Below are 20,355 nucleotides of genomic sequence, written 5' to 3' on the forward strand. Positions count from 1 at the left end.
TGTTATCTTGATATAAATTATCCAATATTAAATATTAAATTGTTTGTTGCTTGTTTATTCGATTAATGAATATATAAATTTTATGTAAATGTATGTGTCACATACATTCTCATACTAAAAATTTTATAATTATATTATCAAAACAAAAACTTATTTTTAGATATCTATATACTTTCTTATTAATATTTTTAAAAAATTTTATATTTTAAAAAATTAATAAAATATAATTTATAGATATGTAATAATTCTTCTATTATAATATTTCATCATTTCAACTATAAAAAATCGATTGGATCAATTATAAAAAACATATAAGTATAATAAAAAAATCCTTTTTAAAAATTTATTATAAAATTTAATTTTAAGTACGGGTAAAAAAATTATAAAGTTATTTATGATTAAATAAATAAATTTCATAATAATTAATTTGAAATTTTTAAATACATTAATTATTTTTAAAATAAAGCAAAAAATAAAGTTTCTATATTCTTCAATTATAATAACAATATAAAATTATGAAAAGTAAATTATTTATTTTTTATAATATATAATTTTCTCTCTAAAAATAAAAAAAATAATAATTGAAATAGTTTTAGATTTATTTAATTATTTTTATTATCATTATAAATGTGCGACAATTTAATTAATATAAAAAAAATCAAATAGTATATTATGAAATAAATTATTAATAGAAACAAGAATAATTAAGTATATTAAGTACATATGTTTAGTATGTTCATTTAAACAATTTTACATAATAAAAACATAGCAGTTAAACATATATATATATATATATATATATACACATAATATATATATATATATATATATAATCTAATTTCTTACCAAGAGAGTCGGATAATGAAAATGTTAATATTACTATCTATAATTGCTATACATTAAAAATATAGAAATTATATCATAATTAATATATTTGATCGTAATAATAATCTTTATTTGTATTATTTATAATAATATTAATGAAGAAAGTATTAAAATTTTTATAATACGTATCTCTGAACGGTCGATATTCTACGAAAACCATTGTTCGAATGCAGTCCAATGCGAAACATTATTTCTTTAGTCAGTATTATGAAATAATAAGAATTAATACATTTATTGCTATCTTTATTGTTATCATGGATAATCATTTCTTGTAATTAACAATTTAATATAAGAAATAAGAAATATAATAATGTGAAAACATTAAATACAAAAAAATTCGAATATGCCGCTATAATAGCAAATGAAAGATTATTTCCCGCCGTTGGGAAGAATAGAAAATCAATAATAGTTACCGGCCTTACCGACTTTACGATGACGAAGACCCTAAACGACGCAGTTTCTCTTTTATACGTAACCATCTTTCTCCTTTCCGCGTGTAGAAAATTCACAATTCTCCATCTTTGCTGTACTACAGCGCCGTATGTCCGCCATTGGTCAATCGTCGCTGCCGCCGCAACCGACGCCGCCGCCATTATAGATTCCGTTGTGTGTGACTGAGTCTCGTTCTCCAGGGTTTTCCAGGGAAAACTCTATTTCTCCTCGACATTAAAGGTGAAATATCTACGTAACGAACGTGTAGAAGATTTTAAAGAACATCAAAATGAAAACATACAGCAGAAAAAAGGGTGATAGCACGAGTAACGTAATCATTCATGTGAACGAGCTGTGCCGACTGTGCTTGGCAAAGGAGGAGGAGATGGTGCCGATTTACGACGATGAAACTATTCCCTTATCTTTACGAATAATGGCTTGTGTTAATCTGGAGGTAAGTTAGAAGATTTAATTTAATAAATATGTGATAAATTTAAGTTAAAATCACATTAGTTAATCATCTTTCGTACGTATATAGGAATCTTATCGAAAAATAGGAATCTAGTTTATCTCTCTGCGTGAGATTCTCTTTGTCTCTCTCTCTCTCTCTCTCATTTTTACCCCACTCTTTGATTTTGCTCTGTATTTGTGAGAGTCACTTACACATTCGATGTAGGTATAAAGGAAACGTTTAACCACAGACGAGGTATAGAACCGTCTATGATTTAACTTTAGGTCTCGGGCAACGCGCGACACACTGCGCAAAGCAACTACCGGCTTTACCGAGTTATCGACTTTACGTTCACGATATGTCGACGCCACCTTCCCTTTCATTACAGGAATCTAGACAAGGCGTATCATTGCATTACAGATCATTTACCCTATGGATTTATAGAAATCTGTAATATTATAGCCAATGTATTAATATTGACACTTTATATATGCTATTGAACTTTTTCTTTTTATTTTAGATATAAATAATTGTAACAAATAAAAAAGATAAAATATCTAATATTTCTTTTTACTAACATTTTTATATCATGAATATTTTTTTTGAATTCATTATACAATTTTCTAATATTTTCATTAGCTCTATTGTTTCAAAATTTTAAGACTTGAGATATAAATAAACATAAAACATAATTTAAATATAAGTTAATATAACTTAACTAAAACAAAAATATACAAACTTATTTTTATATATTGCTGAAAAAAAATGATTTGCAAATATTTAAGCAATTATTATAAATATTATAAGATAAAATATAATATTATTTTATATAATATTATTTTATATAGAACAATAATTTAAATATTGTATTTTGTTTTATAAGTTTATAAGTAATATATATATATATATATATATATATATATATGTATATAAGCAATTGATATATTAGTGGAAAATTAATAAAATTTCATATATTATAGGTTTATGAAGAAGATGGTCTTCCAAATATGATTTGTCATCCATGCAAATATCAATTAGAAAAATCCTATCAATTTAAAAAAAAATGTGAAGCTGCTGATGCAAAACTTCGTAAACATATGAAATTAATTCAACAATTAACTGGCCAAAGTGAAGAAGGGGAAAGTCAGGATAGCAATAGAGATGAATTAAAAGATTCTTCCAATAGTGGAAAATCTAAACAAGTTAAACAATTATTGGCTGATTTAGTTTCAATTAAAGGTAATAGTGGACAAAAAGATGGAGATCCGATTGAAGTCACAGAAGAAGAACTTGTTGGTGGTTATATTTTAGGTATATTAAAAGTTTTTATTTGTTTTTAGAATTTAATTAGTATATAATTTTTTTCCGTGTTTATTTTATAAATTATTATATTTTTATTAAATAGGAATGAATTCTGAAAATATAGAGATGGAAGAAACAATGTCAGAAGATCCAGAAAATATCACATTAGTACCTGCAGAGGAACGTGCTGCTAAAGCACGTTGCACAATACGTACATCACGTATTAAACAAGAACAAGAATCAGAGGATGAGGCAGAAGAAGTACAAAGAGCAATTGCAAATGCTGATCATAAAAATGTTTATATGATGGAAGTTACAAGTAATAGTTCAAGTCAAGGAGAAACATTAAAATTACAACCAATTGGTGATACCATGGGTAATAAATATTATATATATATATATATATATATGATTTCTATATTATGAAATTTTTTTTTCTTAATATATCTAAATTTTTTATACAGTTGAAACAAGTGAAGAATTAAAAGTATTTCAATGTGATAAATGTCCAAAAGCATTCACCAGAAGAATAATGTTAAAAAGTCATCAGTCTGTTCATTCTACACAAAGAGGTTTTACATGTCAAGCTTGTGAAAAATGGTTTCCTACTAGATCAGCTTTAGTGAGACATGAACGTACTCATACAGGTAATATTTTATTTTAAAAATTGAATAAACATGTGTATTTAAATTTTTATTTTTAAAATTATTACAAATTATTATTATTTTATATAGGTGAAAAACCATTTGGTTGTAATATTTGTCATCGTGCCTTTGCACAAAAAGAAATTTTACTTCGCCATCTCATGACTCATTCTGGTCAAAAACCATTCCAATGTCAACATTGTGATAAAAGTTTTACTCAAAGAGAAGCATTAAAAGTACATATGAGAAGGCATCAAAAATTAGATCCAAATGATATTCAATTGCATCATTGTCAACTTTGTCCTAAAGCTTTCTGTCATGCATCTGGACTTAGCAGACATTTGGTTACACATACTGGTAGAACATATAAATGTGTAGAATGTGAAAAATCTTTTACCGACAAAAGTTCACTATTAAGACACAGTCGTATTCATGCACCTAAAAAAATATTAACAAATTAAATTTATCTTAAGATATAAATATTATCTCGTTTACAATATCAGTCAACATTAAATTAAAATTATGCAATATTTCTATAAACATTTTTTTAATAATATAATTTTTTTTAATCTCTTAGAATAATTTATAAAACATATCTTAACTATAATGATAATTATGCACTAATTTGTTCATTATAATTTCAGATACATTTCTATATAATATTCTATGTTGATTATGTTTTTCTATATCTATATCATATAGATGAAATAGAAGGGTAAAATTTAATAACATATTCTGCTTTTCTTCAGAATTAAAAAAAATCTTGTAAACATAGATTTAGAATTTTTTTTATTTTAAGATAAAAACATTTCTTACTTATTGTAATTTTATATATTACAATTTTTTTTTACATAATTTTTTCTTTTTAATTTATTATTTAAATTCATTATTCAAAGTTAAAAAATTTATATAATGTATATAATTTTTTAAAAAGTAAATTTTTAGCTATTACATTGATAATATGACTTAATTATTAGTTTATATACAATAATATGTTAAGTTTTTTAATAATTGCTTAAAAATATTTTAAATATTAGTAAAATGATAGAAAAGAATTTATATAATTTGTATGTCCCATTTTCAATTTAAAATTTTATTTTATGATTATTAGTTTCGAAAAGCTATTAAATTATATTGCATATAACAAAATTATCAATATTTAAATATTTCAAAATATTATGAAACATTAATATAAAAGTTTATTTTTATAAAACAAATATAATTTTTAGCAAAGCATTCATCTTTCATCTTATATCTTATAAACAAAAAATATTTATGTCTGAAAGAAAGAACTATATTTATACATCATATCTATATTTATATGATTTTTTTATTCTTAAGAAAAGCATAATATGATTTCAAAATTTGATTATTTATTATTTTGTATTACATATTGGAATTTTAGTAATAATACTATTTTCATATTATTTTTGTATATTTAAAATCGCATAAAAAATTATAAGTATATAAAATATAATTCTTTCATGAAATGTAAAGTTTATATGTGTATCTCAAATTTGATATTTTTTTTCTTTTTCATTATATACTATTATGTATATATTATATTTCAATAATGTATATTGTTAAAATTATGAATCAGTATTTTAACATATTTTATAAAAAGTTTTTTCTTTATTCATATTTTCATGACTGTATTGTATATAATTCCGTGAATTTCTATGTATATATATATATTATTATAAGAATATAATTAAATATCTTATATGTCTTTTTACATTGTTTTGATTATTCCCAATTAAATTTAAAAATAATATAATTATATATAATATATTGTACATATTATAGTAAAAGCATAAAATTAATAATTCGTAAATTTATGCTAAAATTATAATCAATTATTTAAAAACAAATTGATCCAAAAAGATCAAAGATGTGATTTTAAAAGAGCAAATATATTTTAACAAAAAAAAATCGTAATTTTTTTTATTTTTCCTTATATCTAAAAATATAATGATAGGAATATATAATATTGCATTTCATATGTATATGATATATTATAATTTATTTATTATAAAATATCATAATATTATTATAGTATACTGAATAAATTCTTAAAATTCATAAAAAGTTTATAATGGATGAAATTATTAAAATGAAAAAAATAAATGTAAATTATTTAATTTTAATTGTCATTTTTATCATTATTCAAAATTTAATTACAATTTATTGAATCATAATATAATATTGCAATTTATCAGAAAGGATTATATTCAGAAAATTATGAGATTTATTCCATAGATATATTTCACATTTGATATATAATATTAAGAATAGTACATAAATTTGTACAATAACAATTTACTAATTATTTATTTGTATATTCAAAGTTTTATCTATATATTTTTCTGCTTTTTAGGCAGTGTATTTAAATATCAATAGTTGATAATTGGTACTAATGATAATTAATATATTAATAAAGATATATCTAGGATAAGTAATTTTACACAATTTTTAAATGACACTATATAATACACTTGTGATAAAAATAAATAACATATTTTATTTAAATTATTGTATCTGTAATAAATTTTAATGTTTTATAATTTATATTATATAATATTATATTCTTAATTTTTTAAAATACTACATCATACACATATTCACATTAAAATGAATATTAGAAAATAAATATTAATATATGAATATTAGAAAATAAATACTAATAGGCTATATATAAAGAAAGTTTTATTTTTATATCTTTGCAATATTGTTAAGAAAAATAATTATGAAAATGCAAAAGTTATTGACAGATAATTTGCAATTTTGCAATCTGTGCAACAGAGCTCCAATTTATATGTAAATAATTTTATATAATTATCTAATTATAAAATATCAGGAGGAATCGCAGAAGGTATTATAAATAGTTGGAGCAAAAAATAAATAAAATCAGTGACAATTTAATATTTTATTAAAAAATCTTTTTTTATTATGATTTGCATATAATCTTGTGCATCTTTACACTGCCAATACCATTACACGATAGATCGGTACATCAATCTAACGGAACGAATTTACTAAATTTTCACATTTACACTTCTGTTGTTCAAAATACGATAACGTCACAGATCTTCGCACTCTAAATTGGAAAAATCGTATAATTTTCGAGCTCCGCCACACGATCTGTATTAGACCTCCACAAAATAAGGTCTAACATTCGATTTTGTATTATTTGCTATACATTACAAGATCGAAAATGTCTATTAAAATTATCTAATTAAACAAAGCAAAGAGGGAAAAAAATATATATATATATGTATATAAATATATGAGAGTTAGTAGTATCGCCATTACTTAAATTTAAATATAATTAAAAAAATTTTTGTTTTAATTAACAATCAGATTTAAATAAATGCGATATTATTAACTCCTCGTCAACATTATACTGCATATGTCACAAATGTTTAACTATGCAAAAAGTAAGTTCGTTTTATAATTGGTCGCTTTAATTAATTCATTTTCCCACTTTGCTAAAATTAATGTACATAGTCGTTACCAGTTTATATTTGCACTCGAACGATAAATAATTCTAATGAAGAAACATACATGAAAGCACCATTATTATTAATTATTGAATTTGCTAGAATATGTAAAAACACAAGTTATTAAAATATTACATTAATATTCTCTAAAAGGAAGTTGGTCAAACTTTCATGTACGTTCATATAAAGTACTAAAACACTGTTAAAAATTTGAGAGAATGTTTTCATCTCAAATATTTGCTTTGAGGCACGGCCCGATGTTGCCAATTTATACATTTTTGAAATAGATTGTTTTTCATTTTAAGTATTATTGTTCTTTTATCATTTTTTACTTCCAACACACACCACTTACAAGCCACAGTAATGAATTGCATCACTGAATAAACTACTTTACTGTTACGAATATATATGTAGGATAAGATACTCATAACAGGTTTAGTTTAGTTTATTTTTCCTCATTGTCAATAGTTTCATTATATCTAATGATTGATAAACTTCAATTCAGTTTTCAAATAGTGGAGAAAAATTGACTGCTCTTGTCTGCATACTGGATAAACAAAATTTGTACTATAATACCACATAATACCAAGTATCTCGTGATGTGGAAAAACCTAATATGTCATTCTTCTTGCTAGTACTAAATTGGCAAAAGGAATTGATGGACTTGGCGAAGTAGCGCGGAGGTCGGAAAATCTCGAAGAACGTTTACGAGATATATGATTATTGAGAACGATAGACGTTTTACAATAAGAAACGTCAAACTGATTTATCTATATTCTCATCAATCGAGAATTAGAGTTTTTGGTTGTTCCCAAGTGAATCCTTCTCGACCGAAATGTCCATATGTGCTAGTTTGTTGATAAATAGGATTACGAAGATTCAACTCTCTAAAAAAATGATTATATTGCTATTTATAATATTTAATAAAATTTAATTATTTATCATTATATGCATCATAATTTTATAATTATTTATATTTAAAATATTATTTACGATAAATATATATATACTCACTTAACGATTTTCCCAGGTCGTAAATCAAAATTTTTATTAACTATATCTAAAAGTTCGTTTTGAGATAATTTAGAAGTACCATAATCAAAAACTGTGATTGAAAGAGGTTCTGCTACTCCAATAGCATAAGAAACCTAAAAATTTGTTGTAAATATTTATATTTTCATTAAGAATATTAAACAAAGATATTAATAAATATTTCATTAATAATAATAATAATAAAAATAAAAATATCGGTAATTTATACTTGTACAAGGCATCGTCTGCAAAGACCAGCTTTCACCAAAGATTTAGCAACCCATCTTGCTGCATAAGCAGCAGATCTATCAACTTTTGTGAAGTCTTTGCCAGAAAATGCTCCTCCTCCGTGAGCTCCCCAACCACCATATGTATCAACTATAATTTTCCGACCAGTAAGACCCGCATCGCTCTAATGTAATAAATAAACAAATATTAATATAATTTACAAAAATTAATTTGAAATTATTAATTAATCGAATATAAAAAATATGTACTTTACCTGTGGACCACCAATAATAAATAATCCACAAGGATTAACATGGAAGATTGTTTTATCATCTAAATACCTTCCTGGAATTACTTCTTTGATAATTTTTTCCATAACTACTTTACGTAAATCTTCCAAACAAATTTTTTCACTATGTTGCAATGACACTACAACAGTATGAACCCTTATAGGTACACAGGCACCATGATCCATTACATATTCACAAGTGACCTATTTTATAATTTTCAAAATATCAGAAATAAAATATATTCAAAAATATATATATATATAATTTATAATAATTATTATTATTCTCAGTAATATATATTACATCATGGCACTCAAGAGTAGCAAATACTATATGACATCATTGTAAATATTAATGTAAATTATTAAATTTATTTAAATATTATTAAAATATATATTGCTTCAATTTATTAATAATCATACTTGTGTTTTTGAATCTGGTCTTGCCCACCATAATTCTCCACTTCGCCTTAATTCTGCAATTTTCTGATTTAATTTATGTGCCAGGACAACAGTTAATGGCATACATTCATCAGTTTCATCTGTTGCATATCCAAACATCAGACCCTGAGATAATAATTTGAGTTATAAACTAAAATTTATAAAATATAAACTTGAAGCAGAAAAAAGATTTATTGTGCTTTTAATTAATTTGCAATATTATGTAAATTCTTAATATAAAAGATTAAGCATTAATAAAGTAATAACGTGCACACAACATACAGTTTCAATATGTTAATTCACATTTAGAATTTGCACATAACTAAATATATGATAAATTATAAGATTCACTTAATAAAATACAAGAAAGGTGTCACACAGAGCAGAATTACTAATCAATATTGGGATAACTATATACAATATTTTTTAAATTAATAATTTTTGTTATGTAATAAAATATTGTGTTACTATTTACAGAATATATATTAATATATATAATAATAAAATAATAATATAAATTTGAGAAGGTGAAATTTTCAAAACTAATTAAAATACATTGGATTTTGAATCAGCAAAGAAATTACTTCAGTATACAGAAAAAATTTAAATATAATCATGAAATAAATAAAATGTTAACAAATATTATATATATTTATAAAGAATTTTTAAGAAAGAATAAGTATTAACAAACAATATTACAACATATTGTAAAATCATTTTTTTAGCACAAACAATCAGATGATAAATTAATAAGATAATAGAAGAAATATTAAAAAAGAAATATATTCTAAGTTATCAGGTAAGTTCTAATAGTGTATACATGCTTTCATAATAACTATGAACAACAATTAACTATTACTAAGAAATGAGAAGTTGATATAATAAACCTATATAACAAGAAGAAACATGAAAAAAGAATAAGCTATACGATACTACTATTAAAACTAAATATATATCTACAAATATATAATAATGATATAAGAATTTTCTATTACTACTATACATAGAAAACAATTGAAAATAGGGAAAACAAATATATATACATTATTCAGGAAACTAAATAGGAGCAACTATGCTAGGCAATAGAACAAAAAGAAGAACAGAAAACTCGAATGAACAGATCAGAATACTAATTGACCTGATCTCCTGCGCCAACTTCTTCATCACTACGGTTTTCATGAACTCCTGCTGCAATATTTGGTGATTGAGCATCAAGCGCCAATAAAACACTGCAGAGCTTGAAGTCAAAACCTGCAGAAATTATATGAATGAGATATAAATATTCTCTACCATGAACATCAACACTTTCATTATACTGATGTTTCACTGTATCATATTCCAGTTTATTCTGCTATTTCAATAATATTTCATAATAATAGTGTTACCTTTTTGCTTTGGAAAGAAATTGAAAATATAAGTTATTTTAATATATAATAATACCATATAAATTTTTTTACAATTAATATTATATATAATTTTAAAGCCTAACTAAAATATTCAAAATAAAATATATTTTTATATAGATTAATATATTTTGTTATAATAATTATTATAGTATTTATTTATATATGAAACTTCCTAATAAAATTTCTATATTATAAAATATATAATTTATATTTGTATAATTATAATACTTATTTGTAAACACAGATTCACTCATTCACACATAACATAAGGAAATATATGTGTAAGAATTCTATAAAATACATTATAAGAAAGAAAGAAGAGGACAAAAAAATTTAAAAAAATAAAAAAACAAAAAAAAACAAAAAATAAAAGAGTATGTTAATGAATTGTATGGCTGCTCTGCGGCACGGGCTGAGAATGGGTTATGTACCTGATCACCTGCACCCAAGTCCTTCTCTTCCCTGGCCAAATGAACACCATCAGCGATATTTGGAGATTGTTGTTCGATCGCCACCAAAAGGTTCAACGTATGCCAATCGAATCCTGCCACGATCATGATATGCTTACGTTACATATTCATACGTGTTCTTTTATTTATTTTTTCCGAAAGATAATGAACAGGATATTGGTCATCCAATCGATCGAGTCATGGAATTTTCTCCAACAATTTATTAACGTGTATGTAGCGTAAAGCACATCTTTTTATAAGAACTTGAAATTTTTCATTATTCTTTTATATATATGTATATATATATATATATATATGTATATGTGTGTATGTTTGTATGTGTGTGTATATACATATATATTATACATATATATTGTACAAAAATATATTTTTTAATTTAATAAATAAAAGAAGCATTCTAAAAATTTTTATATTTAAAGCTGGAAGCTTTCGTGCCATGATTCGATCGTGTATTTATAAAATTTAATTCTAAAGAACCAAATGAGGCGAATTTTATGAAGGATAAGATAATAAAAATATCATCCGGCCACAGGGCATATATATATATATAAGTTAGAAATTTTTTATGTTAGCAAGGAAATTTTTAAATGTTTTAGATGTATAGATAAAATAAATTTAACAAAATTGTAAGGGTTGCAAGGGATTTAACAAACATACATCACTGAAAAGAGGAAACCTAAAGAATAAATAAAAATATTTTTTACCTTTTGAAGAATCATCATATCCAATGTGTTTAACAGTATCCCGAACAATTTTTTGATAATCTACCACAGCTTTTGATGTAATTTCTCCACATAATAAAACCATTCCTGTTTTTGTCACAGTCTCTAAATAATTTAAAAATATGATATATATATATACACATATATAAATATAAAGATTATAATTTGATAAAAATATTTTATATTTAGTAATAATAAGTTAAGTTATATATATTATATTAAGTACTAGGTCCCTTCAGAATTCTATGATTCAAAATTAACTCAAGGTCATAGTAACTAATTTATAAATAGAGGTTATAGCACCAACTGCTTCAAGTCATTAAAAAAATTAAAATCATTTTAAGAAAACTCACCACAAGCCACTTTTGCATTCGGATCTTGCTTTAAATGTGCATCTAAAATAGCATCACTTATTTGATCACACATTTTATCTAAAAAAAGAAAAAAAAATAAAATTGCTTATAATTATAAAATAAATAAAATTTTTTTAAAATTATGAATAATTGACTGTTTTTATTCATATATGTGTGAATTTCATAAAATTAAATAAAACATATTCATAGAAACAATTGCATAATCATAAAATCAAATATATGCTATATTATTAATTGATTCAAACTTGATACACGTTTACAAAATTTTATTAAAATGCATTATTGAAATTAATATTATAAGATCTATTCTATAATAAATCAAACAATATTTAATCATTTTAATCAATAAAAAATTTTAATTTTACTTTAAATTATATATTTTAAAATAGTAAATAATACGAATTAAAAAAGTTATTATAGTTTAATATAAATTCATGATTAAATAAATATTAATTACTTTAGAGTTTACACGTGTAAAAGATAATTAGTAGATAAGTAATATAAAAAATTGATGAATTATATAAAAATATAATTATATTTAATTTTAATAACTTAAAAACATATAATTAGATTAAGAAAAAAATTTTAATGTATATGTAAGAAAAAATACATATAAGAATAAAAAATTAAAAATCATAAATTGTAATATTAAGAAGCACATGGCGACGCCGGAGTACATATTCGCTTCTGCTTGATATCAATTTTAAAAAAATATAGTTTTAGTATTTAAATGAATCAATATTTGATATTTTATAGATATTAAAAAGGGAATTTGAATAATGAATAAATCGCAATGTAATACCATCCCCACATTTCGAAGCTTTTAAGGAAAGTAAGAAAGCGGGAAGGAAGGGTAGAATTGCGGCGTGCGCACACGGTATATATGTATGATCCGTTCATCGAGTTTCATGGCGGCACACGCGGCTCTCCGACATGGAACTCAAGACGAAGTCGTACAACATCGGAAATACAGAAGAGTCATGAGGTGAACGCATGCTTTTTAAGGTTCCTACCTGGATGGCCTTCACCAACGGACTCCGAAGTGAAGAGAAAACTGCCTTCCTGTTGTAGCTCGGGTGGTGTATGCCCGTTAGCATATCCGTTCATGTGATGAGCGGTCTCCGGCATTTTCTTTCTTTTCGTGATCGTGGATATAGACTTCGGTTTCTTTTGTCTGCGTTCCAATACTTTGGCCACGTGTTGCAATTTTATTGACACGTTCAGCTCGTTCGATGTCGCTAATACTTAGAGAAAATGAGAAAGTTTAGTCCGAACTTTATATCCTACTTTGGTTTCGCACGAGCGAACCTTACACCAGCACAGCACAAAACGTAATAGTCAGACAAGCGCGGAGCAAATGCACTATTGTACAGTGTAGAAAGTAAAAGAGACTCCCCACTCTGTAGTGACCGCTATTTATAACCTCGGTACCTTCGTTTCGTTCGGCTAATTTCGAGTCACGTGACACTCTATCACCCAGGAGATGATGATCGGCGCGGAATTCGATTAGATTTGTATGGATTTTGTTTTTACTTTTCACGTTTTGATGTTTAATCCCGATATTTAATATTCCTGTAAGAAAAAAAATCACATTTTATTTTTTTTCTACATTTTACAATTATAATTCAATAATTTAATTAATACTATGATTTTAAAAATAATTCAAAATTGTTTATATAAACAATCAATATATTATTATCTCAATTAATAATATTTAATAAAAATAAGAGTATAAAATATAGGTATTTTTCTTAATATTTAAAAATGTAAAAATAATATTTAAAAAAAGAAAAATCTTTAAAAAATCTTTTATCTAGAATTATATTTTTCTATCGATATATTTTTTTTTTCTCTATGCAAATGTATATATATGTATGTGTGTGTGTAAGAGCAAAATAGCTTTATATTTAATAAACTTTATGTAAAAGCTTAAAAGTTTTTATATTAAATGAAATTAATATAACGAAACATTCGTGATTTTTAATGATCACATATTTTCACTGATAACACACTCATGTGAATTTATAATCTCCCATACGAACCATTATCTTAATCAAATTAAAAATATTCGTCACCTCGTTAATATAGCGTCTTGATTCTATAGAAAATCACTGGTTATTCGAATGGAAAACTTTCAAAGAATAACCGGATAATTGTATATTGAACTTTGAGCTTTGAGTTCAAGCCGACTTGAATTATCAAACTGCTGTACGTTTTGTATATTTTCTTCGAAAGAACAGAATTGCTACTGAGTAGATGTATCATTCGGACTTTTATATGTTGTAGCATCTCCCTCCAAGTTGAGAAATACTTGAGTGGGGTTGAAGAAAGCATTCATAGTAATGCATGTTGCACGAAGTAAGTATTTATGTATATATAATTGCACAAATTCTTAAAAAGATATTAAAGACTCATAGAGTAAAATAATAAAACGATAAGATATTTTTTGCAAATTCTGTTACTTTCAAGAAAAAGAAAAATTCTATACATAATTAAAGAAAGAGGATAATGAAATTGAAAAGAAAAAGAAAATTTGTAAGAACTGATGAAATGAATAATGAAAAATAATCAATTTCGTTAATCATTTTCAGTAAACATGTTTCGTTAACAAAACATTGATAGTAATATATATATATAATATTATATATAATATATATAAGATGTATTTAATATATTTTTATTATATAATATTATAATATATATATATATATATATATATGTATTTCAAAATGTATTTCAATGCAAATGTTTGCATTCTTTTAGTTATTTTTTTAAAGTTAATTTTATAAAAGTTTTCATAAAAATTTCATCTTGTTAAAAATTAATAGTAAAAAGTAAAAAAATATTAAAATAATTTAATATTAAATATATACAAATAAAAAGATTGATAAATAAATTTTCTATTATCTATTATTATTGCATCATATTATTTAATCATAAATCGATTTCTAAAGTATTTCAGTTCGTAAATAAATCAATTTAAATTTCAAAATTAATATTTTTTTTTATTTAAAAAATTAATAAAAATAGATTTTATCATTCATATTTGAATTTTATATTTTTTATTTAAATTAAAGATCATTATTTAGCTTTATATTTTTGCTCTTTTTCTATTAATAAAATAATATTATACAATAAAATAATAAAATAATATTATATCAACATTAAATTATTTAAAATTGAGCAAATTTTTTATAAATCTTTCTATATGTAGAAACTTTTATATTTTTTACATTTTTACAATAAAATTTATGATATAAATATATATATATATAATTATATTTTTTGAAAATTTTAAATTTTTATTTTAATTGTTATAATTAATTTTATATTTATATTTTATATTTTATAATTATAATTTTATATTTAGTTATTTTATTAATAATAATAATAATAATAATAATAATAATATAAAGATTTTAAATTATGAAATGAAATCATAATTTTTTTTTAAATTATATTTAGTATTAATTTTTTTTTGTATAAATAATAAAAATTAAAATTATTTATTTTGTTAATTTTATGAAAATTAATTTAATAATAGAACTAATGTATTAAAATTGTTGATTCATATTAATTTTTCATTGATATTTTATTTTTAATTTTTAATTTATGTTTGTAATGTTTGTAATGCAACTTTCTTTATCAAATTGAATTAATCTTACGATACTATAATATCACGTACGTAATTACATTCTATTATACTAATCGTACTTGCGGTTTTTCCTTTTTGTAGAAGACACGTGCAATCTATACATTTATTTTATATCTGTATTATCTCATTCTATAAACATGCAATTCTTAATAAAAAGAAAAAAGAAACGTAGTTATGTGTAATTTTTTCAGAGTGAAATCATAGAACAGTCTGAATATCACTGAGACAACTAAACATGAGACATGCATAAATTGCAAGCAAGCATTTCTTTTTTTGCAATTAAATATCTTTTTATTTAAGTAATGAAATGTCTATGAAATTTAAATTTTATATTGTAATTTTCTTCTAAGATTTCCAGTTTGTGTTATAACATTTTATTTTGTTTACAATTCGCTTATTATTTATTTATTATATAGATAATATTTATCAACTTAATTATTAAATAATTTATAGAAATGAAATTCTACATTTTGTGAAATATTATCTTCTCAAATTTATATGACTATGTACATAATATGGAATTTTTAGAAAAACTACTTACATATATATAAACTTATATATATATATAAACTTATAAACTACTTACATATATATATATATATATACATATGTGTTATAACATATAGTTTATTTTTGTTAATCGATATAATTATTATAAATATTATATAATATGCTTATAAAAATAACTGAAAGTCATTTGAATATTATTATCTGAAATTAGATATTATTATAATTAATAAGTTTTATTAAATAAAGCGTGTGAAAAATAAATTCAATATTTTATAAATAATAAATATTAACACTTATTTTAATCATTGTTTTTTATCATTTTTTTTTTAATGTAATGATATCGGTCGTTTATGTTCAATTGATTGTATGGTTCAACGAATTTTAATTAAATATATATTTTCTTGATTCAAGTTTTATATCATATTAAACATATTTAAAAATAAAAAAACTATTGTTAAAATGACAATTAATATAATTAATTATTATAGATTTGTTAGTAAATTTGTAAAAATACGATTAAAATCACATTACAATATGCAATATAAAATTGCTTGTATACTTAAACTAACGCTTACTATTTACATTAAAAAAAACAAGAAAAAACAATAATGAAAATTAAAAAAAGTAAAAAAAATAATAATAATAAGAGTGAAAAAAGTTTATTTATTTCTTAAATAATATCTGATAATAATAAATAATTTTATCTTATTATTTATTATTATATTAAATAATAATGAAATAAATAAGCATTTTTTATTATTCAAACTGAAAATTATATAGATATTAATTTTAAATGAAAATTATGTCATATAACAAAATAAAAAACATCGATATTTCTAAATGTAAATCAACATTTTAATAAATGATGTTATACATATTAATTTTTTACAATTTTTGCTTGTTTCAAAACATTAATTTTTAATTCATTTAATTAAATGATTTGCTTTATTTTTTTGATTTATTTTTATTTGATCTAATACATTGTATATTTATATTTTATAGTGATCAGAAAAACTGTGACATAACATCTTTTTTTTAATTTTTAACAATTTGGAAAAAATCATAGATTGTTGTCTTATTAATTTAATCTGCGAAATTTAATCGGAGTGATCCCTAATGACAAATTGATAATTTTTTTTTAATTTCATATTAATATATAAATAATTTTTTTTTATTTCTTTCGCATTCTGATGATTGATTCTCATGAACTTACAAGATTTTTTCCTTTTTTTGTTCTAATTACATTTTCTGGTATCTTGTATCTTTTGAAAATTTGTCGAAAAATATTTTAAACTCAACTAATAATTTTATTTTTATTATCTATTATCTTCATAAAAATTTATTTTCTAGTTTTACGATAAAGTTTATGTGTAATTTTTTCGTTTTCGATATATATATAATAGATATTTATATTTTTAATTGAATATATATTTAATATAATAATATATATAATAATATTTATATATAATTATATTCAGATATTATAATATATAATATTAAGAATTATTTATCTAAAAGATATGAAAATATTTTATATTTTTCTGTTTCCATCATTTTAATTATATTTATACAAACAAATTATATTAAGTTTAAATCATTTTCATAAATATAGATCCATTATTAAAAATTTCATTGATACTTTTCAAATATTTATTGTTTGAATGACATTCTTTTAGTAATAATTTTTAAAAGATAATTCAATTCATTGGATCACTGTTGATGATTAAGAATATCATATTAAACGTCCCTTGGACGTATGAAATCAATATCGTTTCGGAGTTCATTGAACTGATACGTTTTTGAACTAGCATTCTTAGAATTCTATTTAAAACGATTTATATCGCATTATTATTAATAATAAATATTATTGCATATTGAATTTCATAACTTTATTATTTAATATAAAATTAAAATTAAATTAAAATTAAAATTATTATTTGATTTTTAATTTTTAATTTTATTAAAAATTATTTATACTTGTTTATATGTTTTAAATTCAATTTAATAAAATATATATTCAATTAAAAAATATATTTTAAGATTATTTGAATAGATAAATTGTATATTATAATATCAGTGTAGAAATATTTCATTTTTCAGAACATTTTTCAATCGAATTATTATTATTATTTTCAAAATATTACACATTTTGTATAGTAATGTGATATATTGTAGTATATTGTTAGTAAAATATCCTACCTTCAATTCGTATATATTCATATAGACAAGATCATTTTTTTTTTATCTATTGAGAAGAACATAGTAAGTATATGTTGACATAAGGTATCTTACTTTAAAATTTTAACCGTACCAAACGCTTTGTTGAATTGACTTTTCGTTGACTTATTGACTTTTTAACTTGAATGACACACTATATGTATCTAGTATTGTCAATGGTTTTTTATTATTATTTTAGTATTTCAAGACTACATTTACAGTTATATTATATTTTTCAAAAAGATCGTGTAAAAAATGATACATTAAAAGTATCTAAAAAGTATTTTAAATCGTGCAATTTTTAATACATTATTTTAATTAATATACATATGTATTCTCATATAAGTATACGTATACACATATAATAATAAGAATAGTAAAATATTGTCTCTAATAAGAATTTCTATATATATATATATATATATATATAAATTATCTATCATGTTGTAATATTATATTTATTAATATATGCATATTATATATTAAATATTACGAAAATGATTTTGTTTTTTTAAACTAATACAAAAATCAATTCAAACAGTGACAAAAAAATAATACAAGTAAAATTGATTTATCTTTAATTTGTACATTATTAATTTGTGTAATTTTAATTATATTCATATAATATTCTTATTTTAAATTTAATAAAATATCAGAATCTTCATGGCCAATAATATATATATATATACATAATATATGTATACATAATTAATATTGAGATCGATATCATATCGATACTATCAATCATTAATATCAATCTACAAATTTTAATTTTGTATACCAAATAATGTCAGACATAGGTATTAAAATGAATCGATATTTTGAAAAAAGTAGCGATTTCAGTTTCATACGTTACATAAGTTTTAATCCATTTAATATTTTTTTTTAAATTTTTGATACCATTATTTAGATATTTCACAAAAACATTGACATTTTTTTATAAATTAACAATAGAATTTTAAGTCTCAATTTTACTTTGATATATATATTGATATTTTATTTATCCATGTGTTTGGTTGGAATAAAATAATGGGGTAAGATGAACTTTTTATTTTACCATAATTGATTCACTTTATAATTCACTTTATATTTTAAAATTATTTATTGTTTCATTAGTATAGTATAATATAATAAGTATATAACGAATATACATGAATTATATGTCTTTAAAGAACCGAATACAATGCTTTAACTATTTCAATACAAATTTTACACCAACTATAATAAGATTGACTTATTCGCATATCAAAATCGTATTCATTAAATTAATATGATCATCTTACCCCAGTACCTCCGCCATTTTACCCAATACTTGGGTAAAGGTCGTCGCCCATTTGACAGCACCTCAATTGATCGGCAACCAGTCGGTATCGGCATATTCATGTTAATTACATGTATTTTAATTGCAGTGCGCCAATTCAACGGCAACAATTCAATCATTTATCGACATGGTCTCACATCTTTTCGCTAGCAACCTGAATCTTTCGCCGATCAAAGTACGATCGTGTGCTGCACATACGGTGACATCGACTTTCTATTCATTTCATCTTATTATGAAATGTATATGATGTCTATATTTATGTTTAGACAATTGAAAGTTTCTGTACCGATGTCGTGATGCTGTTAAATTGGCGATATGTTATGAATAAAATGTTGATGCCAGTTATCCGTATCCATCAATTGTCGGCTAAATACCAAGAGATAAATTAAAGATTGGATGGCAACTTTTAGATGGCGAATTTATTCACAAATTAGTTTTTTTATGACTTTTATTAAAAACAATTATAAAATTATTTA

General features: G+C 22.2%; 2 protein-coding genes across 3 annotated transcripts; one reads left to right on the forward strand and one right to left on the reverse strand.

The window, feature by feature from the left end:
• Nucleotides 1-1,117: 1,117 nt before the first annotated feature.
• Nucleotides 1,118-5,449, forward strand: LOC107993154 (zinc finger protein 892). Its single transcript, XM_017049423.3, has 5 exons — nt 1,118-1,771; nt 2,749-3,079; nt 3,174-3,446; nt 3,535-3,717; nt 3,805-5,449. The coding sequence occupies exons 1-5, from the start codon at nt 1,607-1,609 to the stop codon at nt 4,173-4,175; spliced, it is 1,323 nt and encodes a 440-aa protein (XP_016904912.1). The 5' UTR covers nt 1,118-1,606; the 3' UTR covers nt 4,176-5,449.
• Nucleotides 5,450-6,625: 1,176 nt separating this feature from the next.
• LOC107993201 (S-adenosylmethionine synthase) lies at nt 6,626-14,421 on the reverse strand. 2 transcript variants are annotated; one of them, XM_017049508.3, is made up of 10 exons: nt 14,252-14,421; nt 13,190-13,748; nt 12,156-12,233; nt 11,785-11,907; nt 11,042-11,154; nt 9,187-9,330; nt 8,749-8,967; nt 8,476-8,658; nt 8,229-8,362; nt 6,626-8,101 (listed from the first exon to the last, which is right to left on the reverse strand). In XM_017049508.3, the coding sequence occupies exons 2-10, from the start codon at nt 13,302-13,304 to the stop codon at nt 7,996-7,998; spliced, it is 1,215 nt and encodes a 404-aa protein (XP_016904997.1). In that variant the 5' UTR covers nt 13,305-13,748; nt 14,252-14,421; the 3' UTR covers nt 6,626-7,995. The 2 variants fall into 2 exon arrangements, with proteins under 2 accessions (XP_016904997.1, XP_016904996.1); XM_017049507.3 differs by lacking the exon at nt 11,042-11,154 and adding an exon at nt 10,343-10,455 and having other exon boundaries at nt 14,252-14,418.
• Nucleotides 14,422-20,355: the final 5,934 nt, after the last annotated feature.

The sequence above is a fragment of the Apis cerana genome, linkage group LG7 (genome assembly GCF_029169275.1).
Source record: "Apis cerana isolate GH-2021 linkage group LG7, AcerK_1.0, whole genome shotgun sequence".
Classification (NCBI taxonomy): Eukaryota; Metazoa; Arthropoda; class Insecta; order Hymenoptera; family Apidae; genus Apis; species Apis cerana.